We start from the raw sequence: 26387 nt of genomic DNA, 5'->3' as shown, positions 1-26387 counted from the left end.
CAAAAAAAAAAAAAAAAAAAACTGTAGTCATCTTTTGTCTGTCTTGTGTTTTAAGAAAAACTTGAAGTTCCAAGATTCCTGGATAAAATTTAAATATTTTGAACCGCCAGAGCGGTGGTTAATTCTCACACAAAGATTCATCAAATCATAAACTGACTTGAAGAGAAATGGTTTGAAGTGGATTTTGAACACTATACACTGTATCTTATAATGGATACCAGCCTGATGAGCAAATGCAATAAAAAATGTGTAAAGAGAAAAACAACTGTAAAATATATTTGATAAAAGAGACAGATTTGTTTTAGCAGTTTACATGTATTTTTAAAAACATCTTATTAAGTGTACAAAGCAACTGAAAATTACCTTAACTATAGTTTTCTAAGTTTAAGGGCAAATAAATTATTTTTTCCTAGCACATAAAAAAGAGTTATAGTCAGCAGCAACATTTTAAAGGCTACTTTAAAAAAATACTACTCACAGGTATAATCCCCTCCCCCACCCCATGCCGTCTTTTCTCCAGTGCAAATTATTGATTTGCAGACAAAAGTATTCAGAAAACACACATCTGATTATAACATAAGCTATCAATGACACAAAAGCTTTTGTGACGAGAAAAGGCAATATCTCAAATCTAAGAAGGGAAAACACCAAGTAGCAAAAATGAATCCTTTAAGAACTATCAAACCAAACAAAAAATAAAATTAGATATAAATTCAAGTTTTAGACTGTGGTCAATTGAGGTCTAGACAAAACCCTATGTTTGTTCACTGCCTAGTCTCCAGTCTGCTCCAAGTTTGAAAAGGTAATTGAACACAGTCTATAATTACTGGATTAGACACAGATGGGCTCTGTACATTTCAGGGGGAAAAAAGCACTGTTTTGATTCATTTTATGATTGCCTGTAAGGTCAGACTTTTCAAAATGTACTTTCATCTGTTAAATGGTTTCTCAAATTCCCTGGGGTAGATCTTCAATAACTGTGATGTTTTAAGCAATTTGGGTCTATCAGATCCTGTCTTTGAATGTAACTAGCTGCCTATTTTCTAGTATTATAAATGTGCATGTAGGTTAATTGCTACATCTCTTACATATTTTCTGAAGTTGCAGTTTTGGGGGGAAAAATTGAAAAATTGTGCCCCTTCTCCGACAGGAATTGGTCATATTGATGAGGATTTTCACATAAGAGAAAAAATATAGCTATTTAATAACAAATGACTTACTGTCATCTAAAGTCCATGAAAAATATTTTCTGACTCAAGTGAAAAACAGAAACAAGGAAACATCAACATTTGGGGCAAAAGCTGTAAGCAAAGTAAGTTTAGATTCCTTCCAACTGAGTAATTTATAAAACAAGATAACACACACTTGACTCACCTTATGCATTTTTATTTAATAACTGTAAATGACTAGGAAGTACGTTATCTGTGTAAACACAAAAAATGAAAAATTATTTCCTAATCTAAAAAAAGAAAACCCCTAAACATAGCATTCTATATCACTTACAATAATAATGATGTTATTATATAGCAGCATATTATAAATTCATGGTGGAAAATAATACCTAACTTGGAGAATTTGGTATTTGGTCCCTTCAGTGTCCTGCCTATCTTATTTCCAAACATCTCATGTTAAAACAATTTAGTCAATAGAGCTAGACACAAAATTTTTAATTACAGAATTTGTGGCATAACCAATAGCTTCAGTTAAAATACCACAAAAAGTCTTCTCTGCTTAGTACACTTAACCACAGAAAGTAGATTCTCAGGCTAAAGACTTGGTCAAAGGGGCTCCCAACTCCACCAAACGAGCCCCGAGAAGAGCTGGTTCAGGCCAAGGGCGGTTCTGTACCAGCGGCACAGAGGCTCCAGGCCCAGCAGGACAGACTTCACCTCGTTCCCACCTTTCACAATGTCACATTAGACTCGCCTGTTTCTTTTTAAAATCTCCTTCATTTTCTATTCCCCAAGTTCACTTCAGTTGGCTACTCTGTGATCCTGATAGTATAGAAACACCTCAACAGGAGAAAAAAAAAAGAGTGTAGAGTAAGAAATAATTCTAAAAAGTTTTGATATGTTTTAGGAAGTTGGTTTTGTGTGCGTTTTAACACACATGGAAAAGGAGAATTTACAGTCACCTAATAAAACCTAAGTTGATATTCTTCATGAAATTACACATGCAAATAGGAAGTATTTATAGACAAAGATTTACAGCCATGTTCAAGAAAATTTAGCAATTTTACTGACACTCTCTTCAAGATGCATAAATATAATCTACTTATAACCTCCTCTTGTCACAAAACCAAGGAGTTTCTAAACCACACAGATAATCTTGGGTTTTTTAAAACACACTAATTTGAATAGAAGAGAAAATTTTGCAGAGACAAAATGTTTATATCACTATTTACATGAACAGAGCTATCATCATTTCATTTGTAAGTGTTCCCATAAATGTTGTTCCAACTATAATAGCCTCACATGTACTAAGGAAGTGGTTTTTTAAATTAAATCTATTATATATTTGTTATATCTTTATGCAAAACGAACAGGGGCCTCTATTTTATATTTTGCATATGTATGGATTTTCTTATTAAAATTTCCTAAACATAAGATATATCTGTACTAAGTGACTAGAAGCTCAGAGTACCACGTAAATGCTGTAGAAAATTATTAACAATTTCCGTCCTTGCTCTCCATCGAGCTCATGCACAAAACCAAGATAATATCGGAATAAAGCATATGTACAGAAAACCATGACAGAACTTTGGCCTTGTTACTGTGCTATTCTATGCTTTCTTCGTGAGGGTGTGTATAAACTGAGTGCCACAAGCCAACCGAAATGGTAAAACGGCCAAAGAGGGAAGTTTCTCTAGGTAAATCTGTTTGTGAAATTAAATATGCATTTCACAAGACTGCTTACCAAAAATTGTGCCTTAATGTCGACTACAGACACACAACAACTACTTAAGAGAACACAAGGGTTTTCTTAAAAAGATATACATGCTATGAATTAATTCCATCCTTCCTTCCCTCCTTCCGTCCTTCCTTCCTCCCTCTCTCTCTTCCTTTCTTCCTTAATTTCATTTCCAAAGTCACAGGAAACACATTTTAAAATATTATAATGAATTTGATACATATTATTCTGCATCAATACCCGGTTTTAGCCCAGCTCTGGCTCACAACAATCTTTACTCACATACATGTGCACTTTATTTCTTTAACATTAATACTTTAAATAGAGCTTAAAATCATGAAACTATAAGAAACAAAAGAAAGCCTGGAAAGATTTCTTCTTAGCCTTTCTCAAAGAAGGCCTTTCCCTTTTTAAACAATTTACATGATGTTTTATGGTCCTTTTAGAAGAGAATTATGGTAAATGGCACTCCAAGTGGGTTGTGTGAACCCACAAACCACTCCTCATAAAAACTGCTATAATTTTCCAGGACAGGAACAATAAAATATCATACACAAGCCAAAGCTAAATCACGGTGTGACCACAGTAACAAACACATTATTTTCATGAAAATTAAGCATGATAAAGCTAACAAAGAAATGACAAAGAGAAAACTTCTGACAGATTTTTCTCAGTCTACTTAGCACTTACACAAGCATTTACAGAATTTTCCTCCATTTCCTAAGTGGCTTGAAATACAGGTGCTAATCTAGTTCCCAAGTTTTTATATGTAGTTCATCTACTTTCAATAAGAGATTAAGAAAATAAGTAACTACAACTGTAGCTCCAAGAACACTATAAATAAGCCAATCAACCTACCTAAAATTATTAACATTTTTGTTTCTAATCAAATGTTAAACTTTATGGAAAGTTCAAATGAAATTTTCTGGAGATGCATTTTCCATTTCAGACCACTAGGGACCAACGAGTGTCTTCCATTCCCAAATCAGTAACTTCACGGTTAAGAGAATGAACGTTGCAAACACTAGCAATGTACTCCCTTCTCCCGAACAGAACCAAATTCATTATCTGTGAAACAGCTGAGAAGATCCAAACACTGTACAGAGAAAAAAGGATGATCAAATGAAATTTTTAAAAGATGAAAGTAATTCAAATGGTATAACTCTTTAATCATCATCTACTTTGAAAAACTTCCCACTTTCCCTTTCCCCAAGACAGAGTTATTAAACATCAAAACTGAAAAACAATACTAAGACCATGGTTTTCTACCTCAGGGGTGCGAGAAACTACAATGCCACACTGCCACAGAAAATAAAGCCTGCCTAATACAATTTACTGTTGCTGATCACAGCAGCTTATTGCTAAGTCAGGCATAATACTGAAATTAGGATCAGTGAGCCAGGCCAAAATATCTATACAAGAATATCATTTACAGAGAGTTAGCTTATGATGCAGTAAGAATGGTAAAATGAAACAGCATTTTCTGCTTATATCTGGTATTATTAATTCTGGTCAGAGAGAACTATTCAAAATATTTACAACACTCCTTCACAGCAAAATATTGGAAGAGAATTGGAATGAAACAATACAAAGCTCTGAAACAAGCTAACTGATAGAAACCTTAACAGACATGTTCTACTGCTTTTCAGAATCTTACGCTAAAATGGATGGCTCTTTCTAGAGTAACAAATTATGCTAAACTTATATAGTATTTTTGCACGTAGCTCAGAGTTCCCAACTCCTTCCGAAAGAGTACTGTTAATTAGCATTGTAAACTTCTAGGAGAATATGGCAATGATTCAATTAAATCTGCTAAGACATCGAACACAGAAATTTGCTCTCCTTCCTCCCACACACAAAATGTAATATAATAATTCTAAAACAGCGAGCTGGAGAACAAAAGTTGAACACCTGAAATGCATACTTGTCAAATTCTTTCATATAAAAGCACTTTTTTATAAGAAGAAAATTTTTGGCTTCTAAATCAAACTTTAAGAAAGAGGACATTTAGGGCTTCCCTGGTGGCGCAGTGGTTGAGGGTCCGCCTGCCGAGGCAGGGGACACGTGTTCGTGCCCCGGTCCGGGAGGATCCCACATGCCGCGGAGCAGCTGGGCCCGTGAGCCATGGCCGCTGGGCCTGTGCGTCCAGAGCCTGGGCTCCGCAACGGGAGAGGCCACAGCAGTGAGAGGCCCACGTACCGCAAAAAAAAAAAAAAAAAGAAAGAGAACATTTAAAAACGATTTACAATATTAGATATAAAGAACAAATAGTAATGTTTAAATAGTTTGCTATTAAAACTAAATTCATTACTCTTGAGGTTAAATAAAGCTTTGTATGCTAAAGTATGTCATTGTATTTGTTCAGACAGTCTAGCGGGTCTTTGTTTGTGTTTATTGGAAATGCCTTCCAAATACTAGGCCCCAAATCAGAGCTTCCCAAATGGAATCTGCAGAGAAAAAACACTGATTCCAAAAAGAAGACTGTGCAAACAATACACACTTCCAAGATAAATAAATCTACCCAAACCAACTAAACTGTTCTTCCAGGTTAATCAGAGACTCCTGCCTCATAAAATATATCTCTCAGAAAACTTAAGATGTCCACATGTCAGACTTACAGTTAAAATGATCTTCAGAACTAAAAAATTTCATCAGCCCAAACGCAATGAACAATTTATCTAGTCTTGCGAATAGATACGAAGAATCTTTGAAGATGCAAAATATCTTCACCTCATCCTACAAAATCTGACCTGACTCCTCCTCCATTTACCAAAGGCTACCCACCCACCCAATTCACCCCTTCCACTGCCCTTACTGGACTCTATGTTATTTGCCTAATATGGCAAACCCTGTAAGCAAAAAGAAGAGTTTACTGAATCTCTTTCCTTGAGGTCCCTCACTGACGTTTCTTTGGGCCCACAGCACGGGGGTATGGGCCGATCTGCATGGCTGGCTCTACACACATATCATGAAGCTTTTACAATTGACCACACAAACACAATACCACAATGTAGGTCAACTTGTGCACTGAGATGCCAACGTGAAACTTATATAGAAGTAAACTACAGACATAAATCTAAAAGGGTAGAATTCCACTCAGTGATCCTAAAATTATTTCAAGGAATCAATCTCCAAGAATGCATCATGAAATCAGAAGAGCCCAGTTAAGCTTTAAGACCGGGGGGGTGGGGAAAGATGAAGAAAGAAAGAAAATGAAAGACTTTAGAAGAGGCAGCAAAGGTTTCACCAATCATTATATCATTGAGAGGGCTCAAACTACAGATGAAGTTAGAATACAGAAGATTGTAGAAAGGGCATTTAAAATTATTAACTGATCAAAAATTTGTAGTTGTCATTTAAAAAAATACAACTTAGCAATTCAGTTCAGAAAGAAGAATATCCCCAGAAACATACACATCTGTTTAATATTACAAGCCAACTGTCAACATCCTAAGTGAAGTTTTAATTTAATATTTTTTCTTTCTTGATGTTTTACCTTTAATCAATGCCTCATGAGAGTATCAGCTTTCTATAAGAAACTGTTAAATATAAAGAAATGTTATTGTAGCATGTTTATAAAATCATAGTTCGAGAACTTTTTATTTTTCCAAAGCCTGACCACAACTTAATTATCTGCAGGACATTCCAGGCTCACAATTGCAAGCTCCAGTTCCCAAGCAATTTTAAACAATATCTACTGTACAGGACAGAGGGTACACAACAGACCGCAACATGGTTATATTTCCAAAAGTCAGCATTAGGCCCTTTAGACATGGTTTTTATTTTCATTAAACAATATTTGTTTCCTCACTAATCATTAAATGGTTTTCATCACTATTCCCTGTTTTCCTTTCACATGTCAGTTGTTAGCATCAGTGTTTGTGTTCATAATAAATAAAAAAGTGACCCACCCAGTTATTTAAAAACGAACACACACGATGTCTGATTCAACGAGTGTTAGAGCTTCCATGACAAACTCACACCCTGAATACTGTTCTATTTTAATCTAGACTTTAATGGAGGAACAAACTGTACAATACTCCTTTAAATCAGATTTAAGCTTTGTGCCTGCTTATGTTATTGTGGGCATGTAGATCTAATCAGTGGTTCAAGACACATACTTGGGAAAATGCAAAAGGAAGAAGAAAAGACAGCAAGTTCATATTCCTGACCATAATGGAGAGGAATTGAAAATATTGCCAATTCCTACAGATGGATGAAAAAAGTAGCCTGATTAAAAGTAACATGCCAGAAACTGACCAAAATGCGGGGGAGCAACTGACAGAGCATTCCAGAACTTTAAGAATGATTCTGGGGAAGAAAATCTTAAAAAAAAAAAAAAAAAAAAAAAAAAGAGAGAGAGAAGAGAAAGCTGTATGCTGTGAGGTTATTAAGAACGATTTTAAAATATATGAAATATGGAAGAAACAAAGAAAAGTACATCAAAGTCAGAGGTAAAATTAATAGCCAGTAGAAAAAATAATCCAATAAATAATCCAGAAAATCTTCAGGAAGTCAGACACTTAAACTGTTACACTGGAATCACCAGAGTTTTCAGAAGAATAAATTATTTAAGTCCAAACAAACTAATTTTGGATTTCAGATTAACTGGCCAGTGGATATGTAAGCTCGGAGAGACAGACAGACACACAAATGCAGGGCACATGCATTTACTGGTTTCCATGTTTATTTATCGAACATTTTATAACATTTCCTATGTGCCAAGCACTTTCAAAGCGCTTTGCTCATTTAATCCTCCAAACTTAGGTACTACTTAATTCCCATCCTATAGATCAGGAAATGAAGTTAAGTAATTTGCCCACAAGTCACACACCAGTAGGTAGTAAAGCCCAGAGTCCATGCTCTTAATTAACCACCATGCCACCAACCTCCCAGGTGACACTGCCTTTATCAAGATGAGAAGAGGTCTATTATCTGGAGGGACCCAGATGCCTAACTCCTCCACAGCCTCCTTCTCCTTCTCCTCTACCAGCCTCTCAAACGTTGCCATTCCCCATTCCCAGGCCCTCTTTTCTTCTCATTTGAAATTCCCCTTGGGTAACCTCACTCCTTCCTCAAGGCTTCAACCTCCACCTATACTCCGATGTCTCCCTATCTATGTCTCTGGCTCAGAAACCTTTCCTGAGGTCTACTTCTGTATCTACCACGGCCTGATAAACATGAATCCCTTGGGTGGGTGTTCAACAGGCACCTCAAATAACCACAAAGATGAACTCATCTTGAACTGAACCAGACTCATCTAGTCACCCACAACTGAAACCTTGAATTCATCCAGAACAATTGATTTTCATCTCCTACATCTAACAAGTCCCAAATCCTGTCAATATATCTTAAATCTGTCCTCTGTCTCTATGGTCCCTGGCTCAGTTCACTGGGTCTTCACTCAGACTTCATTACTGCAACAGTCAATGGATCCTCCTCCTCACTGCCAGTCCTTCTCACCTCCATTGAGTTTACCAATGGCCAGCAGAATGATCTTTCTAAAATCCATACCTGATCCTGCCAGTTCCCTGCTGAAAACGTTTTATGGTTCACCATGGCTTTGAGGATAATGACCTTCCTTCCCCAATGTAGGGAAATCCCTTCTACTCTTCAAGGCTTAGCTCTCCTGTGACGCCCTCCCTGCTTCAAGCCCCTCCCACTGAGTTCTTCACTTCTACCTCTGTGTCCATATATACTTTGATAACAGCACTTATTACAACATGCTTTAACTATCTGCCTATTAGTCTGTCTTTTCACTAGACTATGAGTTTCTCCTGGTCAGGGATATTGCCTCACTCATATTTGTACACCCAATACCTAGTTGCATGCCTGGCATACTCTATCCAGAGTCTTCCATGAAGAATGAGTGAGTGAGTGACTGAGTGAAGAATTCATTTGCAGAGATACCCTCAGTCCAAAGCAGTATCAATAATCTGTCTAAGGCAGAATGAAGAAGCACAATTTTGAGTGTAACGTACATCTATTGTTGGCCACCCACATCCATTGCCCTCCTCCTGGGAATAGCTCCCCAAATTTCCTTTGGAAATCATTCCCTATTCTCAGCCATGTGTGACACTGCTCTATTTGCAGAGCTGGGTCCCAAGCAGACCTCTGGAGACGGGTTTAAGGAGAGGCATCTGCCTCAGTTCCAAGATGCCGGTGGGTACTCCGAGGAAAGCACCTCTCTCTTCCTCTGGATGGGGTAGTATGGAAAGTAAGGTCTGCACGTGCTGCAGCTCTACAGCTACCACGAAGCAGAGCTTGGAGGTACCTGAAGGGAGATGCTAATACCACGAAGGCAGATCATAGGGAGTGAGAAAAAAGGCTTTTGGTGACACTGTTTTGTCCCCTGGGTCCAGCCGTGCTGGAGGTTAAAGTCCTATTACTAGACTTTTCAGTGACATAAATCAATAAATTCCCTTAATCATTTACGCTAATTTACATTGGGTCTCTGTAACTTGTAATTGTAAGACTCCTGATACAGCAAGTTAGTGTTCTGTGGGAAGAAAATCAAGCTACTCATTTGAAGAAATGCACAGAAAAAGGAAACAAAACAAGGAGAGGGTGAGAGTAGACCACAAGTTAAATCCGACAGGCAACAGGTAAAAAAGGTTAACAGGATACTCCAAAACACAAATGAGAAGGAGATTCAAGATGCCTTCCTTTCCAGACAGCATTAATCAGGCCTTTATAGGGGTATTCTATGGTACATTTATGAAAAGAATAAAGTTTTATAAAGAGCTAGAAAAAGAAATTAAAAAAATAACTAACACTTCTTTCTGAAAAGGCCTTTATGAGAAAAAGAAAGGGCTTTGGGATAATTTAATCTGGAGAAAGCAAGTCCTAGAGGCAATTTAACTTGTTGAAGGGTTATTTATAAGGAGGTGACTAAACAGCTGTTCTCCAATTTCACAGGGAAAAGAATAAGAGGAAATTGATTTATATTTCAGTATGAAGCTGAAGGCAGGCAAAAGGAAGAAGTGCTCGAGGGAGAACTGTTAATGGTGAAAAAAAGCTAAATGAGAAACTGGATTTTTATGGCTTTTAGAAGTTGGAAAATCACCCATGTTGATTCTTTTAGCTTTGGGTCAAACTAGTAAACAAATATTTGAGAATGCCTTCTGTTTATTTAGTCACATACCATGTACTGAATCGCCACTATGGACCAGGCGCGGGGCTGGGCGCTGGGAAGGGAAACATGAGTAAGACGTGGTGACTGTCCTGTCTAACGGCTGCAGCACTAGCTACCAAAGCCAGTGAGGGAAATATTTAAAAAACATCAAATCACTCTCACCCTTTCCTTTTCTATCTCCCATGCTCAAAGATAAATAATATAGTTTGGAAGACAACAGCACTTGGAAAGCTAAGCAACAATGCAATCATTAAATAACAACATGTGAGTGCCTATCTCTTTGTTAGATGGGATACTGCTTGATTCATAAATCACTGAACAAAGCCAATCAGATCTTCAAAAAGTCATAATAATAACACCACCAAACAATAATGCAAAGGCTGTCATAAGCCACACATAGTTGCTGGCTTAATGAGTAATACAGACAGCAAATGCTTTGAATTCAGAAGAAATTAAACTTCCACCCTTTAAGGATGGGTAGAATTTGAGTAAGTGAAGGGGAGCAAGCTGTCCAGGCAAGAGAAATAGCAAGAGCCAAACAAGGAGACAAGAAAGCAGAGGAGGTTTGTGAAAAGAGCAGCTTGGTTAAAGCTGGTAGGATGATCCAGGGAAGTGTGGGATGTAATACTGGAAAAGTGGGTAGGGCTAGCTTTATAAAGACCATTGAAGACCAGCCAAATAACAGAATTCACTGTGTGAGGAATGGGCAGTGCTGAATATTTCTGAGCAAAGGAACATAAGGAAAGCAGCATTTTTGGCACAGTGGCTTGGCTCTGAGCAGGGGGTGGGGGCGGGGAGTGCTCAGTGCTGTTTCATCAACTCAGGCTCAAGATGGTGAGGGATGAGCCCACATGGTAGCAGTGGGCCGGATGAGAAAGAGAGGAGCACAGGGCACAGATTAATTTCACAAATACGTGCTGAACTCTGTACTTCGTCTGTGCTGTGATGGGGAGTGGGACACAGTCCCTGTTCTCTTGGGCCTGAGAACTCACTGGACAGGGGAGGCCAGCAAAAGGGAAACTGAGACAAGTGCAGAAATGGTGGTCAGCGTGGCTGAGTGGCCGGTAGGCTCTGATTCCCAGAATTGTATTTACATGAGCTGAACAAAATCAAATAGTCAAAATATAAACAGAAAAACCAATCCTCCCAAAGTATCACCTGATGTGTATCATGGGAGATGCTGATTTTTACTGCCAGTTGAGTCATGGAAAAGTATAGAAGCAAATATGCCTGTACTGACTGAATTGTACCAAGCAATGAATACAAAAAAGACTTTATAAAAGAGAGAAGGTCTTTTTCAGGACTGAAATGTTTCCAGATTTCATCCTTTGACATAACTGAGATATATTCACAGATTTCTCACTTACCTACAGATAAGTATTTAGACGCCTTCAGAAAATTCATCACCTTTCCTTGATATCTCTCTTTTTTTCTTCCTTCCCTTAATTTAATTTTGATTTAACTTCCTCTTGTCACTGCTTGCTTGCAAATCACGGTCTCTATGTCTGGAGTCAATTAGGGCTATAAAGTACCTCACCACGCCTTCATCTGGGGACCCATTTATATATATTTTCTTATTTCAAGAGGTAGAGCTAAAAGCCCGTAACTCCAAAAGTTTCCAATCAACCATCACATTCTATTCTTTGGAAAAGTATGCTTCTCTCCGCAGTTACGAAGACAACATCAAACTATATTTTGCAAGAATATTTCCTCTCCACCTGTAAAAAGATGAATTGTGCTTTGGGAATTCATTTGCAAAAAATGGCTTGAGTGTGTGTAATACATGCTTAATAGCAATAACATTAAAAATCTTTCTACCATTTAAAATTAAATGTAATTTCCTTATTACTTTAATGGAATCCTTTGGAGTTGAAGTATTTAACTAGTCCCTTTCACATCAAGTATTCATTATATAATTCCCTTTTAATATTAGGTATATTAGGTATGTAAACCATCCACTGACAGAATAAAAACACACATTTTCACTGAAACAAAAACAGGAGAAAGACAAGGCAGCCTGATTCAGAATCTGATAATGGGTTACAGATTCCATTCCAGTTCAGATTTATAGTCAAAATGCCACAAGACCATTTACCACCTCTAACCCTTCAGGTCATATTTGGAAGAAAAGTATGAACTGCCACATCACTAACAGAAAATCTGTTTGAGCCTAAAATTCTTGACATTTCCCTATTGTAAAGTTGAGGGAGAGACAGAGAGAAACATATCACCTTTAAAAGCCACCTTAAATAAAAAGGCAAAGATGAATTGTCCAAAGTGCTATCCACGGGGAGGAATTCCCTTTGTCACTATCTTTCAGGGTCACCCCTGAGTGGGGCTACAGTACAATCCTGTCTATTGATGGCTGGTACCAGCCTATTGGCTAAAGCCATCCTAACCCATGGGATGCCTGACATACACAGGTAAAAACTTCTAGGGCTGGTGGGAAGACATGTAATCTAAGTAATAGATTGTGGATGCAAAGCCTTTACCCAGTTCCCAAACCAACTCCTGCCTCTTCCAGCCCTCCAGTCTCCTGCTGGAGCCTCAAACTGGCTGCACCCAATCAGAAGCCAGAGAACAAGGACACCCAGTCACGCACTCCATAAAGATCGGCCACCTGACGCAGGAGCAGAGTGGAAAGGATAGCGAGTAGATCTGTAGGGGCCAAGGGGTCATACCTGGCACACCCCATTACCTACTTTTCACACTCCTTCCAGTTAAACTGAGCTTTCCTCAGATTTTACCATCCTGTGCTTTCCCACTCCTAGAGCCTCTGCCATGTGTTCAGTCCTGCATCTCCTCTCTCCATTCCACATGTGGAAAATCTGGGAGGCCCACCTAAATGTCACCTCTTCCATGAAGCCTCCCCTCAACCTTACCCCGAAGTAATCTCTCTGCTATCTAAATTATCAAAGTTCCTCTTGTGAAAACTTCTATAATTATGACTATGTCTTATGAGTTTACTTATCACTACCTGACACAAGTATTTTTGAATCTGTTTACTTGTTTACTATAAGTCTCCCATTAGAATATACTCTCCATGAAAGCAGAGATTTTGGTCTGTCTTACCTTTGCTCTATCCCCAGGGTCAAAAACAGTACATAGCATATAGCAGATGCTCAATAAATATTTGTTGAATGAATGAATGCCTTCTTCTAGATTGTTAGCATATTAATGACCAAAATGAAAGTCTCATTCATCTTTCCAGCCCAAAGAGCAATCTAAGTGCCTTCCTTATACTTATGGGCAGATACTCAAAAAATATAAGCTGATAATAAAGTAGTTGCCATTTAATGAGTATCTCTAATGTACCAGATACGATGCTGGCAGCTTTACATGAAATATCTCATTCAGTCCTCACAACAACCCTAAAGGGTAGTACGGCAGAGCTGTGCCTTCAGGATGAAGGCCCTCATTCCCCCAACATCCAGAAGAATTGCCTGCTGATGGCTCACAGCTGAGTCTCTCTCAGGCACTGTCCTCAGCAGAAGGAAGCTATGTCACCCAACTCGAAGGCCTTTCCCTGGTGAAGCCCTCTTCTGATGACTGACCAATGTTTTTAAAGGCCTGGCCCCTTGCCTCACCTGAGCAATTCTGAAAAATCATCTCAGCTCGAGTTCTCCATGGGACTGAACTGTTGAATGAACAAATAAATAACAAACTAGTGTCCCAATGACAGAAAAGGGAATTATACTTTTTCAGATGGATATAATGTATAAATTGGGTCTCCTTCCTTCTCAATGATTTTACTAAAACTACAACCCTTGTTCCATTTTCCCAAAAACATACCTCAACACTACCTCTAAAAAATACACAGTTACTAGTAATTGTTGACTAAAAAAAAGAGTTTGATTTGGAGGCAGCTGTATTTCCCCAAAAGCTAGTCAGGCATTTTCAAATACCTGTGATTTATGTAGCAAAATATGCTCCTAAAGACAGTAGATAATATGACAACATGCCAAGGAGAAAATCACCAGAGATCTGACCTAGTGCCATACAAAGTGAAGTCCAGCTCCAAAGTCCCAGGACAGCACTCAGCATGCACATACCCCTGCATCCACAGAACCTGGAGAGGTGGCAGGTGATCCCAGGAATACGGCACAAGCTCATCAATGTTACATCATCTTGGGCAGGGCACCTTGGTTTCTTCATGAGTAAAGGAACCTAACTTGCAAGGATAGTCAACCAAATTACAAAGCTTTTAGCAGAGTGCCAGGTAGAGTAGGTGCTCTACGAGTGGTAGCTATTATTATCGTTTATTATTTTTTAGAATGACAACCAGAAAGCTAAGACATCAATGAAACATTTGTGGATGATTTTCTTGTACAGGTTAAGAAAGTCTGAATTGAAAATCCAGCTGAGTTACAGGAAAATTAGTCCCTTTACAAAAGATTTACCACAGACTTCCTTTAAAGAGGGGCCCCCTCCGTTGTACATTTAATATATAATTAGATACTGCTTATTCATGACATTTTTCCAATCAAAAGATATTAATTCTTTTCCATTCCTCCCACAGCAAATAAAAACTCATCTGCCTAGAGTTTTACTTATTCTGTTTCGCTTCTCATTTCAAGAGTAATATGTGTTCATTAGAGAAATTCAGGAAGATAGAAGCAGAAAAATAAATCACCCATAGTCTCATCAGCCAGAAATAGCCATTGTTAGCATTTTACATACACTAAAATGTAGGCCAGAACCCACTGGCCTAGTCAGCCAGTTTCCTTCTAATCATTATGTCCATGCCTGGAGTTTTTTGATTTTGTATATACAGTTTTAACTGTATCTGGTTTTGGTAGTATTTTTATTTATTTATTTATTTACTTACTTACTTACTTATTGATTGATTGATTGATTGGATTGCGGTACGCGGGCCTCTCACCGCTTTGGCCTCTCCCGCTGCAGAGCACGGGCTCCGGATGCGCAGGCCCAGCGGCCATGGCCCACGGGCCCAGCCGCATGTGGGATCCTCCCGGACTGGGGCACGAAGCCACATCCCCTGCATCGGCAGGCGGACTCCCAACCACTGCGCCACCAGGGAAGCCCGGTAGTATTTTTTAATATGAGCAATTCTTCTCATGTCATGACAAACTCTTCAGTATGCCGTATTTACCTAATAATTTCTTGTACTTGGGAATAATGCTATAGTGTCTCTATGTAAAGTACTTGTGATAGCTGCTATCATCAAAATCAACACCATTAAGATTACTGCTGCTAATTTTTAAACTCAGAAAGACCTCCCACTTCCAGAAGATAGGTCAATATTTCACATACATTTTCATTTTCTTCAGTTTTGCTTTTACAATTAAATCTTTAGTCCATGTAAAAATTTACTTTAATGTGTGTACAGTAAAAGACAAGGACCTAAAAAAAAAAAAAAGCCTTTTTTTCCAAAGTGCTAACCAATTACCCCCAAATCACTGAATAAACCTTCTTTTTCTTACTGATTTACAATACCTCCCTAAACAAGAGTTACACACACATACACACCTGGCCTAACAGGCTTCACTGATTGATCCATATATGCATATATTATTTTTTGGCTTTAAAATGTTTTAATATTTGGTAAGGCTAGTACACCCATCCCAACACACACACCCTTCCACTTTCCTTCAAAAATTAATTAGCTATTTTCACTCATCTTCTTTTCTAGATAAATTTCAGAACTACTTTCTGCCGGAATTTGGAATAAAGCTGCACTAAATCTACAAATTAATTTAGGAATAACTGATGTCTTTCTAACACTTCTTCCCTTCCACATACACAATATGTATTTCTATTTATTCAAGTTTTCTATATCTCTCTACAAAACTGGGAAGTCTTCTTCAAATGAGGCATTTACATTTCTTATTAAGGTTATTTCTAGAAATGCTTTTTGTTACTACTGTAATGATTTCATTAGATTTTAAGTGGTCATTAATTAGATTTGGATGGCCACTGATTTTTGTACAAAAGCTCAGGAGGCCTTCTATAATCTGCAGACCATAAAGTACCTCCCAAGTTTGTTTCACGCCACTGACAAAGAAGAACCCACTGGCCGAGTCAGCCAGTTTCCTTACTGTCACTGAAATACATCCTGCTCAGGCTCGCCACCTACCCAATTTTACTTCCTCTTCAAGGCTCTGCTCCCACGTAAAAGTTTTCCTGACTAGCCTGCTCCCAATTATCACCTACCCCTTTCTATTCTCCTGCAGCACCGAAATAAGTTCTCGTACATTTAACACTTTCCCCAAAGTTAGGAATAATTTTCTTTTTATCAAATTAGGGCATCCAATTTTTTATATTTGCGAAAAGATTCAACAGAAAGCAAGTAAAGTGAATTTATATACATTTTGCCATTTATCTTAAGAGATTATAAATCTGAAACAAATTTGGTAAAAAATGTACTGTTTGTTTAAAATAGTGATAAACTGAAAGCAGCCTAAATATCTTTCAACAGAGGTTCAGGTGAATAAGTTATGTAATATATATACTTTTTAGGTAAGAGATTTTTATTCTGTAATATTATTCTTAATGGTTATGCAGCCAAATAAATTGATGACAAGAATACGTATTGATATAGAAAAATGTTCACAATATGTTATTAAGTGAAAAAGCCAAGACAAGACAAAAAAAAAAAAGAGGGGCTAGAAAACAGCATTGTAGAAAAATTGTTTTTAATAGGAAAAATGTCTGAAAAAATATATACAAAAATTAAAACAGTGGCTATTTCTGGCCAGTAGTCCTATATGTGAACTTCACTTTCTTTTTTATTCTGTTTAATGAGCAATTACTGTTTTTATAATCAGATTTTAAAATTAGTCAACTTCAAAAACATGCCCCACTGATAACAGCCTATTATAAGAGTACATAATCACTATTAAATCAAATATACTTGTGGAAACATACCGAACAACAACTTTGAAAAACAAAATCATTTTTTTTTATCTAGGTGAAAAATTCTGAGTACATAGGAACTCGGGGGAAGTATCATAAGGCGCTGGGGCAGTTACTACTGCAAAAAGCATTTTAAAATATATTCTGAGACTTTCAGAAAAAAGAGTACTGAATCAAGGAACCACCCTGTTGAAAAGGTCCTTAACGATTATCTAGTCAAAGCTCCTCATTAAACAAGAAAAATGAAAAAAAAAAAAGCAAACGAAAAACAAAAACAGAGGTTAGGTGAGTTCTCCAAGATCATACAGTTTATTATTGGCATAGTCCAAAAGTATTTATAATTCAAAACTTATGCTTTTTAATTCCTTTCTCAATTTCTCCCAGTCAAGATATGCTGCAGTCTGTCATTTCTATTTAGACTATAAAAGACAAATGTTGATTTTACTACGGTTTTCTTATCATCTGTCCAAAAAGTGAACAGGAATGTATACGATATTGTAAAATGAAAAGACTCACTTCTCTTGATTAAATATAGCTTCTGAGCTCCATAAGAAATTTTGACAAATAGGCATTATGTTAGACTCTAACAAGTAGGAGAAGGCAAATTCTGGTATTTACAGACTTTGAGAACCTGAAAGTCAGGAAGAAAAAAGTACTACCGAGTTTAAAATTACAACTGTGCTGCAAACTTTTCATATGTGAGTTATATCATATATGAGTTCATTCAACACATCATACTTTTCACTTCTCTGGTTTATTCACTTTCTCTTAGAGGGTTAGGAAGGGGCCTCTTTTTAAGTCAATTTTAAACTTAATATGTTTTAAGCACAACAAGTTTTTCATAACACAAGCCATAATTAACCATTGTAAACGTCACTGATACTTTGCCCACCAGAGGGAGCCCATATAGATTTTCACATAACAAGAAACCTCAAACATCAAGTTTGTATGAATTCTAGAATCATATTATTCATAATATAATCAATATTGTAAAATCACTTGATAATATTATATTTCTATCCCCCAAAATAGAGAAAAATTAATTGAGATCAGGTATGTAAAGCCCTCAACAGAGTTCCTGACCTATAGCAGAAGCTCAAAAATAACTGACTTTCCAAAATTTAGATCCTCCTGAGTATTAGTTATGGCACTGAAAGAAAATAATCTGGTATTCTAACTTGTACACGAGTTGGTGTGAGCTCAGTTGATATCGCCCTGATAGATGGTTCTATTCCTGGTATGTTGACAAACCTGGTTCTCAAGCCTGCAAGATAGTATCAGACGATGGACAGGAAGAGTTCATTAAAAATGTCATCCTGAGAGGACCTGTTTTGGCAGCCCTATCCTTAGTAGGTGATACACTGAACTATTGGCTACCTGCCAACTAGAAACTGAGAAAAGAGGGAACTCTTTGACCCATTCCAGATTTTTCTTGGAATGAAGGAGGAAGTCAATTGACTATCCCTGAGAACCATGCTTCTACAGTATGTGATACAATCATTACCACCAAGATGACTTTCTTTCAAGAATAAAGAATGCACAATTGAGAATAAAAGTCTGTATAAGAACCTGGTGTCTAAATGGCCCTACTGAGTATCCCCATCTGCAGTCTGGTGTGGATGACTTGCCTTGTAGCTCTCATCATAATAAGGCCCAGCCCAGTGTTCGCTGGATTTGTGAGGTGGTTGGCTGGGTATATGAACTACGTGTCTATTTTAAAGACTCAATCATCTCCAAGATCTAAATATGACAAACCTAGAGGACCCCACTGGGTTCCAGCTATGCTCTCCAATCCAGATTTACCATGAAGCACTGCCATTGGGGAGTTACCCACCACTTGCTGTCTTAATAAAACTCTAATGTCTGTTGGGCCCCGTGAATCTATTCTCCACTGTTTAGAACTGAGAAAGGGAAGGCATGATTAATTGGCATCCTACTCAAACTTTGAAGAAAATGTTATTGTGATATCTATCACCATGAAACTTGCCAACTAGAAAGCTGGGAATTATTCTACCTCTCCCTCTTTCTAACCCCACCAATGGCTACATTTTTTAAAAATCCACCTCCTAAATATCTACTTCATCCATCCACTCCTCTGTCACTAGCTCATCAGCTCTCACCTGGATTACTGCAATAGCCTCCCAATTAGCTCCTCTATGTCAGTCGTGTTACACTCCAAACCCATCTGCAATATTGATTATTTTAAAAGACAAATATGAACTTTTCAGGCCTCTGCTCACATAGCTTAGAGCATAAAGTCTAAACTCCTCAGCACTGCTGACAATGCTCTCACCCAAGGTCTGGTCAACTTCTCCTCTAAAGAGCCAAACAGGAAATACTTTGCCAGCCTTTGCCAGTTACAACTCTACCACTATAGCACAAAAGCATCCATAGCCTACATGGAAACAAATGACCGTGGTCGCATTCCACTGAAACCTCATTTACAAAAATTGGCAGCGGCTGGATTTGGCCTATGGGCCAAAGTTGGCTGACCCCTGCTCTAACCTAATCCAGCACAGCCTCATCTCCCGCCTCTTTGCCCCTCACCCAGGCCTCCTCCAGAAAAGGGCTCCAATCACTCCAGCCTTGCCTCTGCTCCCCCCAGTCAACCTGCTGTTGTACACCGGTGCCTTTGCTAATTCTTCTCCCTCTGCCAGGAATGCGATTTAACTCCCTTCCTTTGTCTGGTTCTCATCCTTCAAGGTCCAGTTTGATTTTCTACTGATTCTCCCTCATGGAGCTTTAGTTATCCTTTATTTCTATTTTCAAAGAGCCGGGACATTTGTCTCATAGTTTTTTGTGTCCTCACAATGACTGACACCTATCAAGAGTCCAATGCTTACAGGACGTGGAATAAATCAATTAGTATTGAATAAATATAATTTCAAAAGCTACAGTCTTCATAAATCTGGAAAATTTCAGGAGTGCAGTCCATACAAAGGGCTCACTATTTATATCATGGAAAGTCACTAGCACTGAGTTCTGCTTACAGTACACACTCGGTTATTATGATCCATAAAAATACAGCACCATGAAGTTAAAAGAAGACTTGGAGAACATTAATGGCCTGAGAAACTGTGTCTCTCTGAGCCCTATGGCTGGTTCCAAAGGGGCTTCTCAAGGAGAAGGGGGAATGGCGGTAGAGGGGCAAGCTGGCTAATGAAACTCTCTCTTCCCAGCCCCCTCATCCCAGCCTTAGCAAAAGCTGCTCCTTATTTCATTTGCAAAAAGAACTCTCCATTAAATTTTTTTTTAATCTATATGATTCAACAGACCCACGCTCTGTTTGAATCCTACATCCTAAACCTACACTGTTTCCTGATCTATTCCTGTCTGTGTGGGCCTGTCCCCAGCTTCTCACTGACCCTTGGCCCCTGTTGCCTGATACTGCTTCTTTGAACCACGCTCCCTCAACTGAAACCCAGTTTAAGTAGAATTATACTCAATCCTTGGATAAAGTCTATTTCCAGCTACTATGGATAATAATCCAGGTGGTCCCAGCTTAACCTTTGGCTCCAAACATTGGCACACAAGTTCAACACTACAACTCAGAAGAAAATCGAGGAGGACCTGGGGAATCAATGCTAAGCATTACGGTTGTCACTTCTACCTGAGTTGTTGTATTATTTATGGGTCTGCTTCTCCACTTGACTATAAACTCCTAAATCTTACTAATAAAATAAAAGCTACTATTTATTCAAGGTTTATTCCAGATACTGGATTAAGTGTACATATATACTGTATAATATTAAGGAATCATGTTAGGATCACACATTTCTAGAATTGGAAGGAGGCTTGGACAGAGATCAACCAGCTCCAAAATTAGAAGCAAAGTGACACAGTAGACAACACTCATTCTTTAACTCAAGAAACATGTACTGAGAACCTATCCTGCATTCTAGAACCTAAACAGTCTTTGTTTTCATGAAGTATATAGTCTAGTGGATAAACAACAAGTCAATGGATACATGATATGTTAGATAATGACAGGAATAAAGCGGAGTAAAGAACAGAAAAAGGATGCTACTTTATACAGGGCAGTGGAGGAAGGGCTCACTGAAACAACAATGAGCAGAGGCCTAAAGATCAAACCACATGGAATCTGGGAGAAAAGTGTTCCAGGTCGAGGTAACAACAAGCGCAAAGGTCCTGAGGTAGGAATGTGCCTGGTGCATGTGAGGAAAATAAGGAGGCTAGGGCAGCTGGAGTAGAGTAAGAGGAAGGTGAGAGGAGGGGAGCTCAAGGAAGGCAGCAGGGACCAGACCATCTGGCTTTGGGTTGCTGTAAGAAGTCTGAATTTAAGCCAGGAACTAAAGATAATTAACTCATTTAAAAAAAAAGTAAATGACACTTGGCTTTCATAAAAGCAATGTATAATAAGCAAAGAAAAGTTCATCTGCATGCCTAATCTGAAAATAGAATTCCCAACAACACACAGTCGCTGTTTATCTTATAAACGAGACATCTTTGTTTTACAAGAAATCGCTACAGTTATAGTCTAAGCTGTCGGTTTTGCCAATGTGGACACTGAGGTGCAGAAAGATTAGGTGGTCTGTCCACTTCATGGCTGAACTTGGTCTAGAGCACAGGTTCCCTGATGTTCTGTTCACTGGCTCCTGTTGCCCCTGCATACTCAGTTTGGCTACTTAGAGGGGTCTTGGTTTACTGTGTATTGCTTCTCCTGGACTCTGTAACCTTTATAAATTAGTAAGAAAATGAAAGAGCTGCCCCTATGAGGCACCTCCAGACACATTCCCACACCAAAGCCTGTCATACAAACTCCCACAATTCTAGTTTTTTATTCCTCACAGAGTTGAAGACCACCAGGCAGGTAAAGTGAAGACAAGTCAGGCACTGTGCTAGGGAATAGAAGGAACATTTTTGTCGGTTTTGCCTGCCCAGCATCCCTTACTCCCTAGTGTCAGACACAGCACTCCCTTTTCCAAGGTTCTGGTGGGGCAGTAATCACAGCACCCAACCCACCTATTGGAGTGGACATCTGACCTGGCCATGTGAAGAACCTTATCCCTCTGAGGCCATAACGAAGGCTCAGGACCCAAGCAGAACCAACTAGAGTCCTTTCCTGGGGTTTTATGGATAAGACCTAGAGAAAGAAGCTCCTTCCTGTTTCCCAGTTATACAAGCCAACACATTCCTATTTTGCTCAGGTTAGTTTAAATTAGGTTACCCTTACTAGCAATCAAAAGAATTCACACTCATGCAAGCACTTGCACACCTTTTCTCATTTCATCTGCATAACCACCTCATAAGGTTGCTATTATTCACTCTATTTTAGGAGTGAGGAAACTGAGGTTAAGTAACTTGCCCAAGTTCATGCAGTAAGTAAAAGGCATTCAAATTCAGGTCTTTATGCTCCAAATCTTATTCAGTATGCAATTATGAATTCAGTATTAACTCAGGAAGAAGAAACTCAGCTGAAGAATTTTTGGTTTAAAATTATAGTGGAAATGTATGTATGGGGCAGGGTGGGAAATAAGCAACATTAAACTGGAGTCAAAGGACCTGGCTTCTTCCTCTGGCTCTGTCCTTTGACCTCATCTATTATGACTCTGGGCAAGACATTTCACTTACCTGAGTGTTAGTTTTCCCACCTACAAAATGAAAAGACTGAACAACATGAACTTAAGATCCTTTTAAGTACTAAAAGAAAAAAGTCCATGGTTCTGCTTCAGGCATACAGACTCTATTTTTACTATATGTTATGTAGGATATCAGCAAATTTCAACTTGAATGTCAGGTCCAACAATAGGTAATGGTTGCCTGGGGCACAAAGCTGCAAAGGATTCTGAGCAACACAGATGTACTGGGAAATTAACAATGGCTTCCATGGTCCCAGGGAGGGAGAAAGAGGAATAGCTGCATGCTTGCCACACATATGCCATCGCTGATAGCTTCACCTTGACAGAGGAGTGTCACTGCCTCCACTACCGATGCTATTAGTACCCACACTGGATCTTCAGATTGCCTCATGAACTTACTTGGCTCCCCTTTGCAAGGAAAGAATGAAAGTACAAGAAAGCAAAGTGGTGTAGGGAATAAAGTTTTGTGCCACTGATGAAAATACATCTAAATGGCCTACACAGGGTTAGGGTAGGAGGGTGAAGGGGAACAATAATAATCATTATGGCTGTTTACGATATACACAAAGTCTCATAAGATCCTAATAATCAGCTTACCAGTCAAGTAGGGTATTATCATGCCCATTTTATAGAAAAGGGAAATGAGACTCGGGTAACAGGACTTACCCAAGTCACCCACATCTAAGAAGCAGAACCCAGCTTGAAATCTAAGTCTTCTAAATCCAAGACCCAGTTTCTACTCCCAAGGTCCCCATTAATCCCACAGCCCAAATGAGTTAACTAATCAAGCTCCCATTGCAAACTGGCATAGTTATCACTGTTAGGAGTTGTTCAGCTATGAAAAGTTCCTCCCCCCCGCCCCAAATCTGAAATGCCATTACTAATTTGTTTGTAATTTAACGGGTAGACACGCATTGAGTATAAATAAACTGAGCATAAAGTTACCCATCTCCACACCTTTGTGCATACTCTTCTCTTAACCTGAGATGCCCTTCTCCACCCTATCTGCACTGGAACCAACTACTCTTCTTTCAAGATTTGTTTCAGGCATCATCGCCTCTGTAAAGCCTTTCTTGGCCCTGACGCATAATTGAACACCCTCTCCTTTGTGTCCTACACAACACTTTCAAGGCGTTGTGGCACTTCTTTTGGTAATATGTCTGTCTCCCCCACCATTCCTTTTAAATCGCGTTATTCTAACACAATGCCGGTCAGAAAGTAGGCGCTTAATGTATGCTTATTGATGGACTGAATATATTCATCTGGACCAATTTCCCTTCCGAGGCTTGAATATCCTCTGCAAACTGCCACTCACTAATTCATGCATACATATATTAAAAAATAACTGAGTGTCTAAAAAGTACCAGGCACTGCACTGTGTATCAAACAGAAGTGGATTTACCATGAAGTTTGAGCATCAGGGCCCCTCCCTTGCACCCCTCCAAAGCTCTGAACCTTTTTTTTTGTGTGACTTTGTATTTTTATTTCTTAAACAGGACAGACAGAACTGTATAAGCTTCAAGCTCCACAAAAACTAGATCCACCCTGGTGCCAAGGATCCAAAAGTGAACCTGGCAAACTTTATCTCTCCCCTTACAGAGTTTCCTGTGTAGTGGGGAAGGAGACAACCATTTGTTCATTCATTGATCCAACAAACATTTACTAAGCAATGCTATGAGTCAGGCTTCGGGGATTCTGAAGTGAAGCCAACACTGTTACTGCCTTGAAGGAGTAGGTCCCTGCTCTCCCGAACGAAAGCCTGCTGTGTTCAAGGGCAGAAAGTAGTTTAGATGGCTGTAATAGAGAGTGGTTGTGAAAGATTATCCTAAACCAGTCTCAAGACAGACCGGTCCCTGGCATGAACCCTGACCTAATTCAGGAGGCAAGGAGAAGGGACAGGTCGGCAGAATGCGATCTTAGATCTCAGTGCGGGGCGGGGGAGGGGAGGGGGCTGAAACAAGTAAACAGAAGAGATAAATACACTGTGACTGTAGTCAGTGCTGCGACAGGAAAGCAAAGGACGGTGGGGGAAGCTTCGCCTGCGTTCAGGTCTGCAGTGACGGCAAGCTCATTACCTCACAAAGCAGCCCATGTACGTTGCAGACATAGTTCCGAGCTCCCCAACATGCGTCCCCATTCCTCGACCTAAGGCTGTTCCTTTCCAAAGACAGCCGTCGGCTCTCTGGGACCAACTCTCCTGCCCCCCCTTGACACCACCTTCTCCAGGCGCTTCCCTCACCCACTGCTTACGGGACAGAGTCCGGTTTGGGGTCTGGGGTCCCTGACGCGGGTCCGCCCCCCTCACCAGCCCGCCGTTTCCATAGCAACCAGCTCACCACTTCGCGCGCCCGGCTGGAGAAGTCGCCCTTAGGCCGGGGGCTCCGGCGGAACAGCTCGTCGCGGCTGCCCTCGACCCCGCCGCCCACCGCCACTCCCAGGGCTTTGTTGCGCGTCTTCACGGTCTTGACGCTGGCCCGGAACAGCAGTGTGATGTCCACCGCCATGGCGACCCACACCCACGGCCCCCACCAGGCCCGCCCACGTCAGCAGCCGGCGACCGCGGCGCGACCTGGGCAGCTGGAGGACCGTTCCGTTTCCGCACGCCTCCGCCCACCAACGACGACACGAGAAGAAAGGTTCCGGCCCGCCCGGGGCTACCGCGGCGAGAGGAGAAAGGTTCCGGCCTCCGCCGGCGCGCGTGCCCATCCCCTCGGCGACCCGGACCCAGCGACGCTCACACCCGCGCCCGTTTCTCCTCCCGGCAAACTTTGGCGGGCTTGGCCGCGCGGGGAGGTCCCGGAGTCCCGAGCCCTCGCGAGCTCGCTTAGGGCGTGTAGGCCCCGGGACCGAGGGGATCGGGAAGCCGGAAGGCTGGCTCCATTCTCTTGGCTCCCTGTTGCGCGGGTTGCGAGGGGACAGGAAGCGACCCAGCCTGACCCAGACCTCATGAACCCACCTTGTGCGGGACCGAAGCACGTGGGCGGTGACCACCTGGGTGCAGTAAGTGCTAGGGCAGAGCAGGTGTGCACGGCACAGAGCTAGAGGCCAGAGGCCCTTCTTTTCCAACCGTCACCCACCTGATCTGTAGAATGAGGCCAGCACCTTCCTCAGTGTTACTGTGATAGTTAAGCGAGATAACACGTGCGAAGTGTTTTGGCGTTGCTTGGCTCCTAGAGACCAATGAAAGTTAGTTACCGTTGTTAATAATAACATTATTGTTAACATTCTTGTTATTAATTATGGTGGGGAAAACTCTATAGAGAAGGCATCACACTGTAGAGAAGGCAGATTTGAAGAAACACTAGGAATTTATCAGATCGAGACAAGGACGGAAGAGTTTCACTGGTTTCTGTTTTCCTCGTGTATGGTTTTTAAATATACCATCTTAAGTCATAGTTATTTAAGTCGACTGAAAGTTAGCCAGTGAATTCTTTCTACATTTTGGTTCGAGGTTCAGATCTAATTCAAGATCTCTTTGATTTCATCATTTGTTTTCTTTTTTTCTAAAGAGGATGCACAACTAGAATATGTATTAAAATGTGGTTGTCAAAGAGTGGTAGGCAAAATAAAAAATTATTTTCATATCAAGATGTTACTTATCTTTTCACTCTTATTCTCTCATAAGTTGTGCACAGTTGGGTTTCCCAGAGGCTGGGTGACTTGTGATATTGCAAAACACTGAATGCAAAACAGCTGCCTTCTATTAGGTCAAACTTTAAAAAGATTTGCAAAAATGTAAAACAGTGCCATTCTCACTAAGTTGTTTTGGAAATGCTTTTTTTCACAAAAATATACCACTTATGTTAATATGTAATGGGTTTATCTTTTAACTGAATGAATATTTTAAATTTTAAAAAATTTTTTCA

At 39.7% G+C, this 26387-nt stretch overlaps 1 protein-coding gene across 1 annotated transcript in view; it reads right to left on the bottom strand.

Annotated features, from left to right (window-relative positions):
- STX18 (syntaxin 18) overlaps positions 1-25106 on the bottom strand; it is a 119825-nt gene extending 94719 nt beyond the window's left edge. Inside the window, exon 1 of the mRNA XM_082609913.1 lies at positions 24858-25106. Within this exon, the coding sequence (XP_082466039.1) occupies positions 24858-25025 (168 nt within the window). The 5' untranslated portion in view covers positions 25026-25106. The remainder of the gene's footprint in view (positions 1-24857) is intronic.
- Between the last annotated feature and the right edge of the window lie 1281 nt (positions 25107-26387).

Source organism: Mesoplodon mirus (assembly GCF_964341445.2).
Source record: "Mesoplodon mirus genome assembly, chromosome: 2".
Taxonomy (NCBI): Eukaryota; Metazoa; Chordata; class Mammalia; order Artiodactyla; family Ziphiidae; genus Mesoplodon; species Mesoplodon mirus.
This window is presented reverse-complemented; position numbering and strand designations above follow the sequence as displayed.